General features: G+C 38.9%; 2 protein-coding genes across 6 annotated transcripts in view; one reads left to right on the top strand and one right to left on the bottom strand.

Moving 5' to 3' along the window:
- Window positions 1-17812, top strand: part of LOC146464690 (uncharacterized) — a 156547-nt gene that overhangs the window by 7197 nt on the left and 131538 nt on the right. For 4 of the 5 annotated variants that reach the window (XM_085129141.1, XM_085129140.1, XM_085129139.1 and 1 more), the window contains one exon: window positions 469-2108. The exons of the other annotated variant lie outside the window; for it this stretch is intronic. The gene's annotated coding sequence lies outside the window, so the exon portion shown is untranslated. Of the gene's footprint in view, window positions 1-468; window positions 2109-17812 lie in introns of those variants that run through there. 5 annotated transcript variants of the gene reach the window in all.
- Window positions 2282-17562, bottom strand: LOC146464706 (uncharacterized). The gene is made up of 13 exons (XM_085129142.1): window positions 16007-17562; window positions 13353-13867; window positions 13080-13254; window positions 11201-11414; window positions 10448-10589; window positions 10082-10244; window positions 9178-9337; window positions 8936-9020; window positions 8208-8263; window positions 7030-7287; window positions 6590-6658; window positions 5892-5966; window positions 2282-5039 (listed from the first exon to the last, which is right to left on the bottom strand). Exons 1-13 carry the CDS (start codon window positions 16049-16051, stop codon window positions 4756-4758), a joined length of 2241 nt encoding a protein of 746 aa, XP_084985268.1. The 5' UTR covers window positions 16052-17562; the 3' UTR covers window positions 2282-4755.

Here is a 17812-nt window from a genome sequence, read left to right as displayed (position 1 = left end):
ATTCCAAATTCTTTTCAACTTCTTATTCTACCGAGTACGAAATCAGGGTTGACAATGAGCTCTTCAGAGTGCATGGATTTTACCGAGGTCACAGCATTGGTTTCAGGAACCTCTTAACTACCAAGCACTTGACTAATGATGGAAAGAAAACGTTCAAATTGTGAGAGAGTTTTCAATTCATTCGTAGAATCATTTCCAGGATGTCAAAAAGAAAAAAAATCTTTTTCCCGCCTCGTTTTTCCAATTTGTTCAAATTGGTATCCGTTTCTCAGTGAATCTCTTTCTTCACTTTTTCCCTTGGCCAGAATTTCTTTGGAAGGAAGTAACAAGTTGGTTATACTTCTAGATTTAATCAAATTTAAAATGTACCAGAACATGTCATAAAGTAGGACGTTAGCACTAGAATTTGTTTCTCAATAGATTATCGCACATGTTTTCCTTTTTTTTCCTTTTTTTTCGTCTTTGCAGAGCGTCCAAGACTTAATTGACCAAGAGATGACCTGCCGAAGAGTAGTATGAAACCATAATTCTGAATCATTTTCACATCCTTGGCAGGTAGTAATTTCTTACAAGCAAGTATTATAACTTATTTTCTCAAGTTTTTGTTACTCTCTTATCCTTATTCTTCCAGAGTACATAACACCAAAATTTCAAAATCAAATGTTAATACTTGTTAACTATTGAAAGCGTATCTAAACTGCATTAAACCTTGTTTAACATGGGTTACATGACAAGTTTTGACAAGCTATTTCAGTATAAAAGGGCCTGGCCATTCTTGCTCCAAGTGATCAATCAGGTAGCCTTCTGTTGATTTCACAGGACCGTTCTATGACTTGAAAACATTCAAATTTGCGCTCTTAATGCCACGAAGTTACATGGAAGAAATTATTTTGTTGTAATGATTGTACCGAGGTTTATCTGAAAATCAAACATGACGAATGGGCCTGGTCAAATTTTTTGATATTTGCTGTCAATCAAGTGTTTTGCTGACGTTAAAACATTACATAAACATGTCATTGCGATGTCTAAAGTTGCATTTTAAATGCTGGCCCTTTTATGGTGGAACTCCTTGTTTATAATGATTGTAAAGACTTGTCGGTATATATACTCTAAGAAGGTTAAACACTTTTGTAATTTGAAATGGCAGTATTTTTCATCATGAGAACTAGTAATGGTGTACCGTAGGTCGTTACTAGCTATAGGTTATAAACGAGCCAGGTTTCTTGTCGGCTAAGGTGAAGTGCAAAAGTTAAGAAAAAAGAAACGAACTTGGCAACCAATTAGTAGAAAGCTCTTGTAGGACAACCTGATTTGCTGGGCTGACACTAAGCTGCATGAAGTTAACATGAACGAGCCAATATTTCAATAAGTACCACTAGTCTTCTTCAGAGCCAGAGTTACAATTATAGAAAGTAACGGCTCTAGGAATTTGAGTTTAAACGTAAACATAAGTATACAGTCTTAACTAGAGTAGATATATGCTCCGTTTTCATGAAATTTTTACAAGAGCTTATCACGCAGATTGTGTTTATACCCACCTATTTCAATTAACGTTTTCGGAAGCCTACACGGCAAGACTACAAGATGATATTGGTAATTGCGGGCTCAAGGAGAGACCGCAACCCTATTTTGCACGCAAGATCTCGATCTTGGAGCAAAATTGTTCTGCCAAAATCGATCGATAAATCCTCGTAAACCAATCAGAATCCATTTCCACACGAACAAGAATATTTTAAAAGATGGCCGCCGCGTCGGCCAGTGTACTCGATTTTCAAAGCCAAGGTTTCGCATCATTGGAGTGTTAACGTACATTTAAAAGATTGAAAGTGGAAAGAAACAGTTTTTAAAACTCAATTCTCGCTATGATGTCAAAAGAAGAGCAGTAAGCGATGAAAACTTGTTTCGGCGAACTTCATTTGAGATTCGACGCGAACCGACAGTGGAATCGAAGTTGATAACATCTACCATGTTCTTTTCACCTGAATACTCTACAAATATGGCAAATATCTGACTTTGGTTGGGCGTTTGCTTCACAATTTCTTCACGTGAACACTCGACAGATTTCGCAATGGGACTCGACATGTGCAACAGTATATAGACTGTTCACAGTCCCCCTATTTTTCCGTGGGATTATCGAGACTGGTCGAGACTGTTACGCTTTGATGGAGCTGCCGCCATCTTGGTTTGTAAAAGCGAGCGCGATCTGGGGAGAGTGTCTAAACTACCAAGGGGAGAGTAGCGAAGTTGGGAGGCGGCGGGAAAAATAGTATATCATATTTTTTCGCTTCCCCTCCCTCGCTATACTAACACCCACTCCCGCTCCCCTCGGTAGTTTAGACACTCTCCCCAGGTCGCGCTCGCTTTTACAAACCAAGATGGCGGCAGTTCCATCGAAGCGTACCACTCTCGAGAATCCCACGGAAAAATAGGGGGACTGTGAACAGTCTAAACAGTATAAATATCACTGGATTCCAAAGTGCAAGTGTTTACATACCTGTACCTACAATTTTGCCACAGAATAAGATATTAGTCATTTTTTTTGCATTTTGGAGGCTCTATTTAAGTAGTGCTGGCATGTTTGGCTTTATAAATTCGATTCAGTGCAGCCTTCCAATCGATCAACTCTTACACCGGAGCACGTGGACAAGATTGACCGAAGATTGCGGCTTTTTCGCGGAATGTAACACGATCGCTTCTGAAATATCTTCGCTGCGCAAGATTATACTTCATGTTGATTGTACTTGAATCTTTCGAATGAAAACTTCGGAAAAAGCATTTCCTTATTTCAAAACGTACAACGTTTACGGTAGAATTCGGCAAGGAACCGGGTAAACTTCAACGTGGCCGTTCGCTTACCTTTGAGCAGACTTTGAAAGCCGCCGCGAATGTTTACATCTTCGGCGTAGCGTTACAAATTTGCATAAAAATTATGGAGATCATCTTAAAAGGCAATGTCACGTTTTCTTCATTTTTTATCAACTAATTTCAAATTGTAACCGTGTCTTCCTCTGACAGATGACTGGAATACCTGTCCACAAAACCCAGTAATAAATAGTGAAGGAAGCGAAACTAAAAGATTGCGACATTTCCTTCATTAAAAAACGCACAATAGTTTCTGGTGTAATCGGACGTTTCAACCCATCGAATCTCGGATGTAAATGACAACAAACCCTAAGACTGCGCAGTACGCTATACGGACTGGAAAGCATCTTCAACAGAGCCATGCAGGTTTTTTTAATGTAACTACCCAACGCGATGGCAAACCAATTTCAATGCTCAACAAAAGTTTTATTGGAAATCCCTCGACTCAAAAGTGTTCTAGCCCGCACTTCCTAACCATTGGTTATTTCTAGTTTATGAATAGGGATTTAGCAAACTCAGCTACGACTCAAATCTCAGTGCCAAATGTTTATGATTTGAAAAGCAACAATTAAAGAAAAGGTAAACTCGTCCGTTAAGGGAAATTTGTCTCAACCTATGGTACTGAAAAATGTGAAATTACAGCCAAATTAAAAAAATTACAGTTACCCATAATACCTTTCGGTCCTGTCGCTCGAGGCCTTAAAATCCGTCAACGTTAATTGAAATAGCTGTATATAGAGGGTTAATGTGGTTGCGTCGATTGAAACCAATGGCTATGACGTAAGCCTTCCTCACTTTTCGACGGGATGCGTTGTTACTAGTTCAGGGTATTAATATTTTGAGTAAATTTCGGCGTCGGTTAAGATCTATTTATCCAATAAAGAAAGCGAGATTTTAAGGAAGGACAGAGTTCTAAACTGTCAAAGCAGTAAAGCAATTGGTTTTTGAACTGAGAAGTTGGCGTCCGATACCAAGCTCCTGGGATCTAGAAATGATTTTCAGCAAACGTATGTATCTATTAACAAGTTGAATGCGTTATAACCAGCTTTAAATCAATGTTATTTTCTTTATTATGGAAGAAAATACTCAAAAAGGACTCAGAAAATGCTGTTTTATTAGCTAGTATGATCAAGGTCGTTTATTGATAAGCAGAAAGAGAGACAGACTACACGGGTTAGTTGAACTCCTCAGTTGCTCCTTCAATGTAAAAGGTGAATATTAGCGATCTCCGGAGTAAGAGGCTTAAGAGGCTCTTGTGGCTTAGGATGCTTTCGTGAATACGGCTGCACCTGATTTATGGAACAAGCTAGCTCTAAGCATTCGCGGTGAGGAGAATTTTAAGAGGCTTAAAAGTCTTCTTTAGACTTATCTTTGTAGGGAAGCCTACGATTGTTAAGACTTATGGGTATGTCTTGTTTTTAAAATTACCTTGTTAAATTTTTACTCATTTTAATCACTTTTTCCAACATTTTTTTTTTTTTGACACAATTGTACTGCGGATTTGATCATATTGATTTCACACATGTTAACTTGCGCATTATAAATATTTCGTGCGAAAACAGTGGAATCGATTGACTGTTTATTATTTACACTCTAGCGGAATTGTTGTGAAAACTAAGATAACGATGTATAATTTCGCACCTTTTGATCTAGGTAGGTAGCCTTATGGGAAACGTTTGTACAGAGTTTCGCTTTTAAATTGATTGTATTTTAGTGCTTGTAAAGTAAGTTCTGAATTTTTGATTAAAGTTGTGTTATTATTATTATTACTATTATTATTATTATTATTATTATTATTATTATTATTATTATTATTATTATTTTATGACATCACTCTAATCACTATAGCTAATCACTGTCACGATCGTTGTGGTCAACTGGCGTTAATTAAAGTTAACCATCACATCGATACTTGACCAAAAGGTACTTGCGGGTTTTTGGGCATGGATCCTCACTAAAAAAGCCATTAGACGCTTCCAGCTGGCAGTTGACTTTACTCTGACAGGCTCCCTGTACTCGAACAAGAGAATTCACCGCACGACAATTGGTGGGTGTCAACTCTCCATTGGGGCACGTTTTGTCATCCAGCCTACCATAGTTTGCGAAAATGACGTTGAGCTTTCCTTTGTTTCCGCAGTTTATTTGCTCTGTCTCTCCTTCGCAAAGTAAAAACTGGTCTGTTGAACATGAAAAAACAAATCACACTTTTTCAAACAAGTTAAAAAATAAATTAGACTATTAGGACATGGGTATTTACCGGGTGGAATCCAGGAGGGGAGATGGAAGAGAGTAGCAGTGGAAAGTGAAAGTGCTAAAAGAGTATTTGATTTAAGGGGGCACCTCACAGAGATTTCTCTGTGTTTTGGTCGAAACTGCTGAAATATTTGACAAGGTACCTTTTCGCTAACATCAAATTGCTCTTAGAGCACAGAGAATAACTGAAATATTAAGTGATTTCTGCTGAAAAGAACAAACTATAATCTTGGTTTTTTTTTTGGCAATTTCTTTAAATACGCTGGAAGAACTTGAAGAAATTGACCATTTTTTTTTCTTCAAGTCTCTATCCATTTTAATCTTGGCCATCCGCGGCCAAAGATTACTAACACTAGTTTCTGTGTTATAGTGGGGTTACTGTTCACAAATTGAACCATTATTTTTTTAATGATTTCGTCGAAGCAAATGTGTTTTTGGCCATTCAAAGTAATATCACAAATAGGTGAGGGTACATCCACTAAGGGCAAATTAGTTAATGATTACGTCACGAAGGTACGAAGTACGAAGGTTAGAACTATGTAGCGATTTCCCAAATCCGCTCTCTTCGATTTTGAAATTTTTGTGGGATAAGAAACGTACAGAATGATAGTGATACGATCGAGGGGAATCAAAGTAAACGCAAAATAATACAAAAAACAAAAATGAAAAAAAAAACCCCGAAATTTGACCAGTTTTTCTCCAATTTAGTCGAACAACCTAGCTAGCTCTAAGAGTCAATTATTAGCAGGAAATTGAATGCAGAGATCAAGACTTACAGTCACAAACATATCCGATGATCTGGTCGACACACGTCCCGTTGAAACAAGGATTGCTAGAACACTCGTTGATTTCTGCCAAAAAAAAAAAGATTAAAACGCGCCTTTTTGATATCGTAACATCACGGTTATTGAAAGAAAAAAAATCATTTTTATGAGGATAAAGTGGTCTGATGAAATTTGAGGAGGGGCCATGTCAAAAAGGATTGTTTCAAAGGGGAGGGAGTCATGGAACAAAAAATAAAAAATGGCTCGTTGGCCATTGAAACAAATACCAGAAGTGACAAAAAAAAAACTCTTCATTTGATGTCGAGTGTAACCCGGTTTTCTACGGCGGGCGGGCTATGCTTCCCTGCAGTAATACTGCCTCGGAGACAAAAAATATTTAGCTGAAATTCAATGACGCAAAAAGAGTACTAGTTGCTGGTAACTTTGAGAAATTTAGCCACCCCACTGTTCACTTTTTTGCTTATTTTTAAAAGGCTGCCGAGATATCATGTGAGGAGTGGGCATAAGGGTGGAGAGGAGGGGAAGGAAGGGGAGGGGAGGGGAGTGGAAGAGGGAGGGGTAGTAATGAGGCCTTTGAATGTATTTTTGTTTTTTTGTTTATAACTGAGATTTTGTATGCGTTTTGCTGACTGTGTTAATCAATGAGAATTTGAACACCAGTTAAATCTTGATACGAATGGCTAACAAACCAGTATACATCCAAATTGCCTTCAGTTTCCATGTCGATGACTGTTCCACGAGAATGCCTTCAGCAGAGACTGTGAAAAGAAGAGATACAATGGCTATAAGGCGTGAAACATGCACACCTGATACGCCGCAGGCATGAAGAACGGCTGACCACGTAGCTAGCCCCACCCCCTGCACCCTCCCCCCAACAAAATTAACGCCAACTATAACAATCTTTGCGGTTTAAATAATACATAACGCGAAATGTAACAATTTTTAGGCAAAATTCAATAATTTCTGTGTCGCGACAGTACATGTCACAGCTCTTTGACCCATCGAGTTCCCCTTTCGTGGAAACGAATTGCAAGACAAGTTCCTTTCAGAGCGCGTAACTCTGGGCAACGTTTCGAGCAACTCAAGTCACAGAAAATTGAAACCCAGCCGGAAGACTATTCAGACTTACCTCCCCACTTGGTGCTGTTGACTCGAGTTGGTGTAACAGTCGAGTTGGTGACTGCCAAGTCACTTCTGGCAATCGTAACTGCTAGATTAGTGGTGCCTTTTGTTCTAACTGTGTCCCAGACACTCTTTGGAACAGCTGTAAACTTTGCCGAATGATCTGTGGTGCTTTTCAAAACTGCTCTTCCGCTCAAACTCACTCCATACAGAGCATTCTCCACTCTGTCATGTCCCAGTAGTGAGATCACTCCATGGTGCATGGCTGTAAATGAACAGGGGAACAAACAAGCATGTTATTAAAAACTTAAATGAACACAACCAGGCGTCCCAAGGGAGGACATTTCTAATTTCGTCCTCAAGCAAATGAGATAAAAGAGGTCTGCGAAAACAAGTAATTAATTAAGACGTCTCCAAGTAAATTTAAGAGAACCCTAATGAATTGACAGAATAAGCTGGCAATATTGCTCCCCGGAACCGAGGCTAATTCCTCAAAAACCATCATTTCCATATTCCAATTCGATCTGGATTACTGTCAAGCAACTGACTCATCCCCTCATACTCGTCATACAGCGCTCGGCAAAGGGAAACGTGAGGTAGCAGGGGTCGCACCTTGTGCTCCCTTTGTCGGTACCCATCTCTCCCCGCTTCGTGCGCTCTGTATAAAGATGAAGACGACTGGGGACGAGTCAGGTCAAGCAATGTATCGAGAGCCTCTGGCTCGGGAGATTGCGCAACCACACCTCGTGTGATTGACATCAAATAAATTACTTTGCTGTAATTTATTACTTACTTTTACGTACCTATTAATCCGGTCGATTTGGTCCAATTTGACAAAGAAAATCAGTGAACAGACGAAAAATAGGCCCAGTAATTAAAATCTGCGGTAGTGCTGCAGATTCAGTTTGAATTAGGATGATGACTTTCACCTCACGCTTCACCAACAGAAATAGAGATCAACCTACAAATTGTAACGTGTAAATTGGTCCACGCTGTCTATCGAACCTGAGTAAATGGGACGGTAAAACGCTACATGTAAATAAGCCTCAAGCTTTGCAAAGTGGCACTGTGGAACAGCCAACCTACACTGAGTCATTACTGGAAATTAAAGTTATGGATACAGTACCATCTAATCAAATCCATCAAATGGCAATATAAAGCTGCAGAGCAAGATATTCCGGTTACCTGTCCAAGAGGATCCTTGGTCGCTGCTAAAAAAGCACTTGGAATGTTGCTTTTTGCTGCAAAATTAGAAGCAAAAACACTACTAATCATGGGAAAATCAATTAGTAGTCACACTTGATCCTTTGATGGGTTTCTGTCCTTGGCGATCGAGCCCGATCCACATTTTGTACATTTCCCATCTAGGGAGAGTCCTTTCTTTCCAGCCTCTAATTCTCACTGATCAGAGAATTAGCATTTTGCGCAGGATACCGGCAGATGCTGCCTCGACAAAAGACAACTATAGGTTTTTGCCCAATTTAGATGTCATATTTTTGTTCAACACTGACACCTGAAATTGAACGACCATCTAAATTTTCGCCCATGAAAATCCCACTAGCTGTCCCTGGGTCTCGACTAGAATGCTACCTTAAAAGGTGCCTGTTAAATAAAATCATCGAACAGTGATATCTTCTTGTTACGAAGTGTCGGCAAGAAAGTCAGGGGTTGGTTCTACACCAAAAGACAGCAGTTTCTCAACGACAAACAAATATAGTGACGTTTTTAGGCTTCTTGTGAGCACGAGCCTGTTTCCGCAATTGGCTATTTTAAAAACTTGCATGTTTTTTCTTCGTTGGCATGGGTTCAAACAATATCTGAGTTCACGTTAGTCTGATAGATCAATAGAAATAATTTGCCCTTTTGTTTTAAAACCTAGTTCACAAGTTAGGCTAATCAATGGCCCAGCTTACCTTTCCACCATGGGCACGCTACAAACATACATGGTGTCACTGTTTTGGTCCAAAAGGTACCCTCGACCGCTAAACGTCAAAGGGCCTGAAAAATATTATTTCAGTCCGCTGGGAATAAAGGTATGACATTCAACTGAAAGCCTATCAAGGAATACTTTTCTTTCCTGGTGCATTTGATCATAATTATAATAGTTTTATATAAGTTTACAGTGTTTTTGTAAAATGTTGTTTATTTGCCATACCTGGAGTATAGGGCTGATTCAAATTGCATCCATAAAATTCAACTGTGAGAGCAATGCTGTTTTCCCAGGACGTCGGATTAATGCGGACAAACACAGCCTCAAACGGGACAGGCAGAATGATCATTGCCACGTATTTGCTATTTTGGACGGCCACGATCTCCTTAAAGAAAATACGATAAATGTGAGTGCGAGAACAAAAAAAATGGCAAATTAAATTCGATGTATGCGCCTGGGACGCAGGTAACAACATCTTGTAGTTTAGTTCTTGACCTTTATGAGTGTTATTCAGTTAAAGTTTTTTCATCTTCGAGGATCTTTCATCCCGTCACATTAACCAGTCCATTTCACTTTTATTCTATATAATAACTACATTTTATACAAAACAGCTTAGAACTTGTGTATATTTTGGTGGTTTGGTGGTACACAAATGAAAAGTATGAAAAGGCATTCCATGCAGACTACGCAGCGTCATGAGCTACGTTATTGAGAAGACAAAGCTTTGTTCTGCGAAACACTGAAAAAACAGCCTTTCCGATCACTGAAGTGGTCATAACTGCAGTGTGTTTTTATAAATGGCGTCATGTTCCTCCAAACTCAACTATCCGTATATAGTTTACGGACATATTTTAATCGAGTAATGGCGAAAAGCAGATGCAGTTGAAGTGATCGGAATTCCCTTAGGTATAGGATCTTAAAATTTTGCATATATTAACTTTCGAAAACTAAACTGGAGGAATGTGGATAAGGAAGGGAACAATTTTATCATGGTGTTGCGTTAAAGAAAGTATCCAGGACCTTTAATCCCAGACATGTCAGGAAGGTATGCATAGTAATAGCAGATTAGACAAAACTGAATTAACATTGGTCATTTAACCACACGAGCCTCGGCTATAGGCCAGTTTACCTTGATTTTACTTCCTTCTTTGTAAGGTGTCCAGATAACTCCATCGTCGCTGTAGTACAGGTAGAAACTTCTCACGAAGTGTTCGCCCATACCTTTCACACTCATTCGGCGAATTTTGACTCTGCCCTTAAAGTTAACTTCAAGGAACTGATATTTATCTGCCCTATAAAAACACAAAAGGATAAATTACTAAATGGTACGAGGGGTCTCAGATATTAAGTTAGATAACTTAAATTGATTCTTCTAAGAGTTTGAGTCGATGATACAATCATCTGTGAAGAGAATCTAATAACAAAGCACGACTTTGCCAGGGTTCCATTACGCTGCAACTCAACAACACATTGAGTTACGTGCTACACAACTTACGATAGAGCTCCATGAGGTTTCCATGCATTGCCACCCATTCTGCCTTCATGAGGCTCTCCACCAGTAACATAGGACGAGGCGGTGATTTGGATATTCTTGATGCTTCCATCTTGCATGCCGAGGGCCTCGTCACATGACAATTCTGTTAAAGAAAGAAATGAAATCTGCGATTCAGTTATATTCCGACTCTCTGAAGCAAAATCTTCTTTGAAACAGCAAGATGACAAAATGCAAGATGGGATGAACAGAAACGGGACCCTGTGTCGGAACGAGTCGGCCAATCGCGAATGTAGGTTTGTCCGGTGGATGACGTAATAGCTGACCAATAACCGCGGCCCCGCATCTTGTAAAGCTAGTGATTGGTTTTCCACTTTTGACAGCCGAAATTTCTTAAATTATATTCAGGAAAGGAAAGGAAACCCGATTTGAAAACAAAATTTATGCTTCTCAAAAAAGATGTGTGGGTCAAACTAAACCATACCAGATAAAACTGCACGTTGAAGACTCTTTGTCCAACAACATGCCTTGCTCGCCCTCAAGGAAATTTGTATAACCTGTTGGTTTAGCTTAGGATTCTCCCAAGTTTGTGAATAGCCTCCTTATAATTAAGCTGACATTCAGTAGAAACAGAATCTATATATCATTTGAAAACATTCTGTTGTGTCCGTCGTCGTGGAAGTCCATGAAAATCCTATCGATTATAAAAGTTTCAGTTAACTAAACCGGCTATATAAAGCAAAGGTGCAAACTTACGTTTGACATAATACTGGAACGAAGCTGTTGCTGGGCCATCGTGGGTGAATTCGCGGGAGCCTGAGGGCGAACTGCAAGTATTGACTGATCCGTTGTATTTGACATTCACGTACGTGGTGCAATCATGGATTTTTCCATCGTTTTTTGTCTTGTGCAAATCAAGATTAAATCTACATTTAAGGCGAACTCTTTCAGAGAACTTGAGTTGTCCAAACTGAAAATACATTGAGAGTATATGAAAAAAAAATTAAAATAAAAACAAGTACTTAACTGCATAGTAGTAAACGGGTCAAGCCTTGTGTTCATAAATCCAATATTTTGCAACTAATAATAATCAATAAGCTTTCTTGATTTAGGGACACTTTGTCAGTTTATGGTGCCCTTCCTGAATAGTAGACATTTCAGGTTCCGCAGACAACATTGGGTGCAAACATAGTCATTATATAAAAGATTATAATTGGAGGGACTTTGATAAAATCTAAACCAGAGCGAATTGGCATGCTACAACTCGATCAGCTGTTTCGTTCAGGAAAATAATATTCCCAGATGAGTTCGGTAGGGAATAAAAGGACAATAACGAAGGACAAAGGGCAATAACAAAGCCAGTTTATTATCTTGTACATTGAAAAGCGCTCTTTGCCGTAATGCCTCCGTCTCGCCCTGGATCCAGACCCTGTTAAAGCCCAGATAGGAGTGATATTCTACGGACGCGCGCTGTATAGTCTACACCAGAAGCCAAGTTGACATTTTTTAATCCTAATACCACGATCATGCATGGACGTTGGACAAATGACAAATATATTCAGTGCATGTTCCTGCAGGTTAGTCAGTACGTCAGTTAGTCAGGTTGTCTATCTGTTAGCTAGTAACTAAAGTTATCCAGTCAGTCAAATAGGTCTGTTTTGCTAATCAGATACTTTTAAGTCAATTATATTCTTGTCAATTAATTAGTTTTGATCTTTGGCTGACCGCCAAACAGACATTTTGCGCATAAAGAATTACAAATGTGACGGCTTTTGGGCACCTTGTCTTAGTTGAGAAAATTTGAAAATCTGAAAATTTGGAAAAACTAAACTGTCCCCCACCCCCCCCCCCCCCCACCCAAAGAGCTTTGTATTATCACATTTTGAATACTGCAACTCTTTACTTATGGGTATAGGTAAAACACTTAACAAGAAACTGGAAGATGCGAACTATTACGGTCCACGAACTATAATGAACATGAGGAAAAGTACTGATTATGAATCAATTCTTAGGATGGCAGACATGAATACATTGGAACAGAGACGCATAGAACAATCTTTGATGATATAATAATAATAATAATAATAATAATAATAATAATAATAATCTTTTATTAGGAAGCTTTCGTTCACTAAATGTGGTTTTCAGAAAGATCCTATAAATATATTTTTTAAATGTTTCAAGGAGAATGGTCCAGGCTATGTAGCCAATTCATTCAAGCCCCGAGTTACACCATATAATCTTAGAAGCAATGGTCTAAATGTTGTACAAACTTCATACAATAGTAGATTCCTTCATGGCTCATATGCATACATGATGTCACACATCTGGAACCAGTTGCCATCTGCTGTAAAAAAACGCACCTAATGCATCATCCTTTCGGAGTCTTTTAACTAAGTTAAATTTTTAACGGCTGTCAATGCAGCAATTGCCTTTGACCTGATTTGTTTTTATTTATTTATCTTTATAGATGGATGTTACTTTTTAATTTAATTAGTAGTTATTAAATTTTTTTTTATATTGTCAAACACTTTTATCATGAGCCTGTGGCTCGGGGGACTGGTAGACCACCCCCTGTGTATCTGACATTAAATAAATTACTTACTTACTTACTTACCCCTCCCCGCCACTTTACCTTAATAGTAACCATATCTGTGGTGTTGTCCACCAACACATCAACCGAGTTGGACTCTTTATTGCAGCTGTGAAGTAACAGGACAGGTGGCAGGGGCCATTCAATGATCCCACTGACCACTTCCTCTGTGGTGAGGTCCGAGTGAGACAAACGCAGGCCAAAACGGACTTTGTCCCTGTGCCAAATAAAAAATAGAAAAACAAAGTCATCTGGTTTATAGTGCTGTTGTTTTCGTGACAGCACTTTCGTCAAAATAAACACAGTAAAACGTACCCGGGTATCAAGTTATAATCCCCACGATTTGGCAAAAGTTCCACCTTCAAATCTGGTCTGCTACTTGCTGGGTTGATAGTTTTGACGGCCAGTTGGGAGGCCCACAAAGACTGGTTCTTGTACTGAGCCCCCACGCTCACCCACTGCACTCCCCCATTAGTGACATCCGCATGACTCATCACCTGGATCTCGAATTCAATCTTAATCTCAGTGCTGTCTGCAACCGAGGCTCGTGTGATGTTCCCGAGTTCGAATAATGCTATATCTCTCAAGCCATTGTTTGCGGAAGACTTCAGTGTTCTTATGTTAGCGCTGGAGTTGATCATGAGATGCTCGCTGACATAGGTGAGCCTAGCCTTCGTGAGTCGCAAAATAGCGGTACCGTTGAACTGGAGTTTGATTTTTACTTTCAGTGGTGTAGACTCGGGAATATCCATCGTGAATTTGAATTGGACCCTGCGACCGGGAAATTGCCATTCTGTTGATCTTTGAACACCAAACCTGAATTCTGAAGCCTGGGAATGGAAGATAGGTTAAGACTGGACGGAAAATGATTTAAATAAAAAATGAATAAACAGCTAATGGCTAAAAAAAACAGATAAGGAAACGAAAGCGATGTTGAATTTAAGAAATTTAAAAATGACAGCTCTGCCCTCGGTCACGGATAATCAATTTCTCTAGAGCAATATTTGACGTGAACTCTTTATCATTTATTATCTAGATAATCACATGTTAAATGGAATTTTTCGCAAATATTAAAAACGTTATTCAGGTTCAGAGTTGCCACGGGCAGAATAGTAGATAGCTTTTAGTCATATTGCCAGAGGAGTTGAAAAATTTAGGGGGCTTTCCAAAAAAGCAATAAAAACGTACGGTAGCTCAACGACACAGTTTTTGAGATAATTTGCAAAATATGAGATTTAAAGGTCCTTTATGTGGAGCTGACCTTTTACCATGGCAGCCGTTATGACGTGAGAACTATCCTTGAATTAGTGTCCAAAAACACAGTTACAGCGATGTTTATAGTGGGCCCATATGATCACATACAATTCTTTTTATCATTTGACAAACACTAAAGCAGTGAAAACCCAAACGAGCAACTGCAACTGCTGATAACACGACAGCGACATGATAGAGACCAAACCGGAAGTCAAAAATGCAACCGTGGACAACTGTTTCGAGATACCTGGTTGTCTCTCGTCAGCACGATGTAGCAGCAAGAACTAGAATATACAAGTAATGCGAAATCAGTTGCCTACCAAATGCACTTGGTAATGACTCCGGATGGACCTAAATTCAAATGTTTGCCAACGTCATAGCGCGTGATTATGAATAATGAACATAGAATCCGAATTATCATGCCGTTGTCGCAATAAGCTAAGGGGCGGACCATTTGACTTTAAGGGGGGGGGGGGTGGTGGGTGATTTTGAAAAAAATTTCCTGCTAGCGCTTGTCGGAAGAAAAAATTGCATGCAGCACAAATGTAATAGAACAAATTCTTGCACTGCTGTAAGAAAAAAAACATGTTGCAAAGCTATTTCATCATTCATTCTATTTTATTGATGATTGACATTTTCAAATATTTTTGGTCAATAAATTTCAAATTCCACACCCCCTGCCATTTCAAACCTTAATTCTTGCTCAAAACGTCCCCTCCCTTGGACATAGTTTACAGTAATCTCGTACCCAGATCTCCCACAGTCAGGCGGAGGGGAGATCTCACATTTCGACATTCCCGAACCGACGACTGAGATCGGGGTACGAGATTAAGTTTACAGGTCAGATGACTTACTTATGCTCGCACTCCCTCTGCTGGGGCAAGACATTGATAGGTACATAAAAAGTAGCTGTATATTTTATGAATAAAAATTGTGCTGCAAGATAAAAATTATCAGCAGCAATGAACATGGCTGAAAACTGCAAATGTGTCCAGTCAGTAAATGCAGCTATTCTATGATTGTCACATGCAAGACAACTGTGACATTAGAAATTTATTTTTTTTAAATATATATATAATAACTTACAACATTTTAAGGCTTTGCAGCTCCATATTAGGACTATCACTGCAGTGACCACAATGTAAATGCAAATACATTTTGGATATGTAAACAAATGACCCTTTTTCGAGGAAAAAATATCCTGCAGAGAAATGAGGAGGGGGAAAAATATCCTGCAGAGCATTTCGGAAGGGAAAAAAATTCCCTGCCCACCAGATAGCTAGAAAAACAATTCTTGCTGACCAGAAATCACCCATCCTTCCCCCTCAAAGTTAAATGGTACAGCATATCGGATCTGGAAAGATTTTACGGTGCCAAAATGCGAACGAACGAACGGCGAACGAAAATGCTGCCAGAAGTATACGCAGGATCTTTCCACTTCTTAAGTCTGCCTGAGCCCTAACGCGGGGCACGATTTCCTAATTAATTTAAAATACAAAATAATTATATTTAGATTTTTAGCTTAAAGCTATTGTCTACGACGAAATCTCTAGTTAAATGCTTCTGCTTCGATTTCTCTTGGACTTATCTACAAAATTCAAGTTACTGCTATATATTGTACTTCTCCATGGTTTCAGACTCAGCTGAAACGTTTTTGCAGTGGTTAGAGAGTATCGCAAATTTCGACTGTTGTTCTTGGTGAAAAAAGCTCTTACCTTGCAAGCCAAAACTAACGAGACAAGACAGAACACGAAGTGCATCTTCTTTTTACACAGAAAAGAAATTCTTGACTCCCTTTTGTGCTTTCTAAGACAGGTGCCCTTGAATTGAACTGGAAATGGCCCAGAACTACTCAATTATTAACGATTCATGTGTTTGACAAAACTGCCCTTAATAAATTAGATTGTACAGGGAAAAGAATGCGGCTTTCCACTGTAATTAAAAGGATACTTTATACAATACTGCATTTGTTTATTTATCGGTAATTTATTCACATATAGGTACAGGAATCTTTAAGGCGGACTGAAATGAAGACTAATACATTTTAAGAAAAAAAAAATCATAACATTGATGATCGAGGTGACATCCTCAATTCCGCCTCCAATCAGAGATATTATATAACTTTTATTTGGTTTTAATTAATTTGCTATTCTCAATACATATAATTGAGCAACGAAAAATCTGGAATCAAACTTTCTTTCAGTTTATTACTTATTTTCTTTTTCGGAAAACGGTAGGATATGCGAAAAACTCCGCGGTTCTAGTTTGTATAAGATTCGAAAGAAATAATTGTCTTTTTCCTGGAGGGGTTACAACGTAAACAGAAACATGTTCATTAGTTAGTAATCAACGAAGAAATTTTAATTATAGTCCAGTAAAAGCGAGGCAATTTTTAATGCGTGTATTATGTGCTTTCTTTTCTTTGGTTTTCGTCGTCGTTAACACTGAACGCATTCAGAAAGTGAATGGACGTGGGTTCTCCTTTTCAGCTAAACTCAAGTCATATTTTAGTTTAAGCTGTGCCTTGTCATTACTGCTAATGACACACGACAAGTAGCACATTGCTTTTTTCTGCGATGATTGGTCAAAATCAACTTTCGAACAACAGGTAAATTTTTGCCTGAGCCAAAATCACCTATAATTATCCTGCGGTTTGGCATGTCGCTTGGTAATGCAGATAAGGACAAATGGTTACGTAACATAATTATTGGGTCTGCTAATTCTGATTGGTCGAAGTCAACCGGAAAATGTTTGTGAAATTTAACGAAGGACTCGAGTATCTCAGTACTGAAATGCGTAACACTTTACTAAGTTTGTTGTAGAATATGCGTGCTTTTTTATGGCCATACCGTAAACGTATTTTCCAGCCTTGAATAGGAAAAGGTTATAAATGATTTAACAGTACACTAAATCCTTAATTTATGCAAAAAATGAGTTCGTTTTCATGATTCACTCCCTGGAAATACAACCGAAGTGGATTCAGCACTGGAATCCACCTTTTTCATAGTATTACAGTTACAAAATTTACATGATTTCAAACGTTCCTAATAAATAATCCCACACCATTAAACCATCCAGAACCATTATTTTAATTGAGGAAGGCTTTTTATGGGGAAGTTTCACGCAAGAATTTGCTGTCATTTCGAAACCCAAAAATGTTTGTCTGTCAGCAGAAAAAACGAAATAATTGTCAAGTTTGTTACAAATTAATTATCACCCCAGTGCAATATAGTAGAACTGTCGATCAGTGCCTCTGGCCGGAGACAGAGTAGGCCGGTATGTATTGAAACTTGAAAAAATTAATGTTAGCCTATTTTTTTTTTTTTTGGGGGGGGGGGGGGGGACTGGGGCTGCCATGGCCGAGTGAGGACGCTTCTAAGATTGCTCCCGCAAATTTGTTAACGTAAAGGAAGGGGGAGCAGCAGTTCCACCGGCTTCCCTGAGAATGGATCAACAGAGGAGAATTCAAGCCAAGTGCTATATCGGTTTATGGAAAGAGAGCTGGAAATTGATAGTGCGCG

Source organism: Pavona decussata, unplaced genomic scaffold (assembly GCF_977016875.1).
Source record: "Pavona decussata unplaced genomic scaffold, jaPavDecu1.1 SCAFFOLD_161, whole genome shotgun sequence".
Lineage (NCBI taxonomy): Eukaryota > Metazoa > Cnidaria > Anthozoa > Scleractinia > Agariciidae > Pavona > Pavona decussata.
The sequence above is the reverse complement of the archived record's forward strand: the minus strand, read 5'-3'. Positions and strand labels throughout refer to the sequence as shown.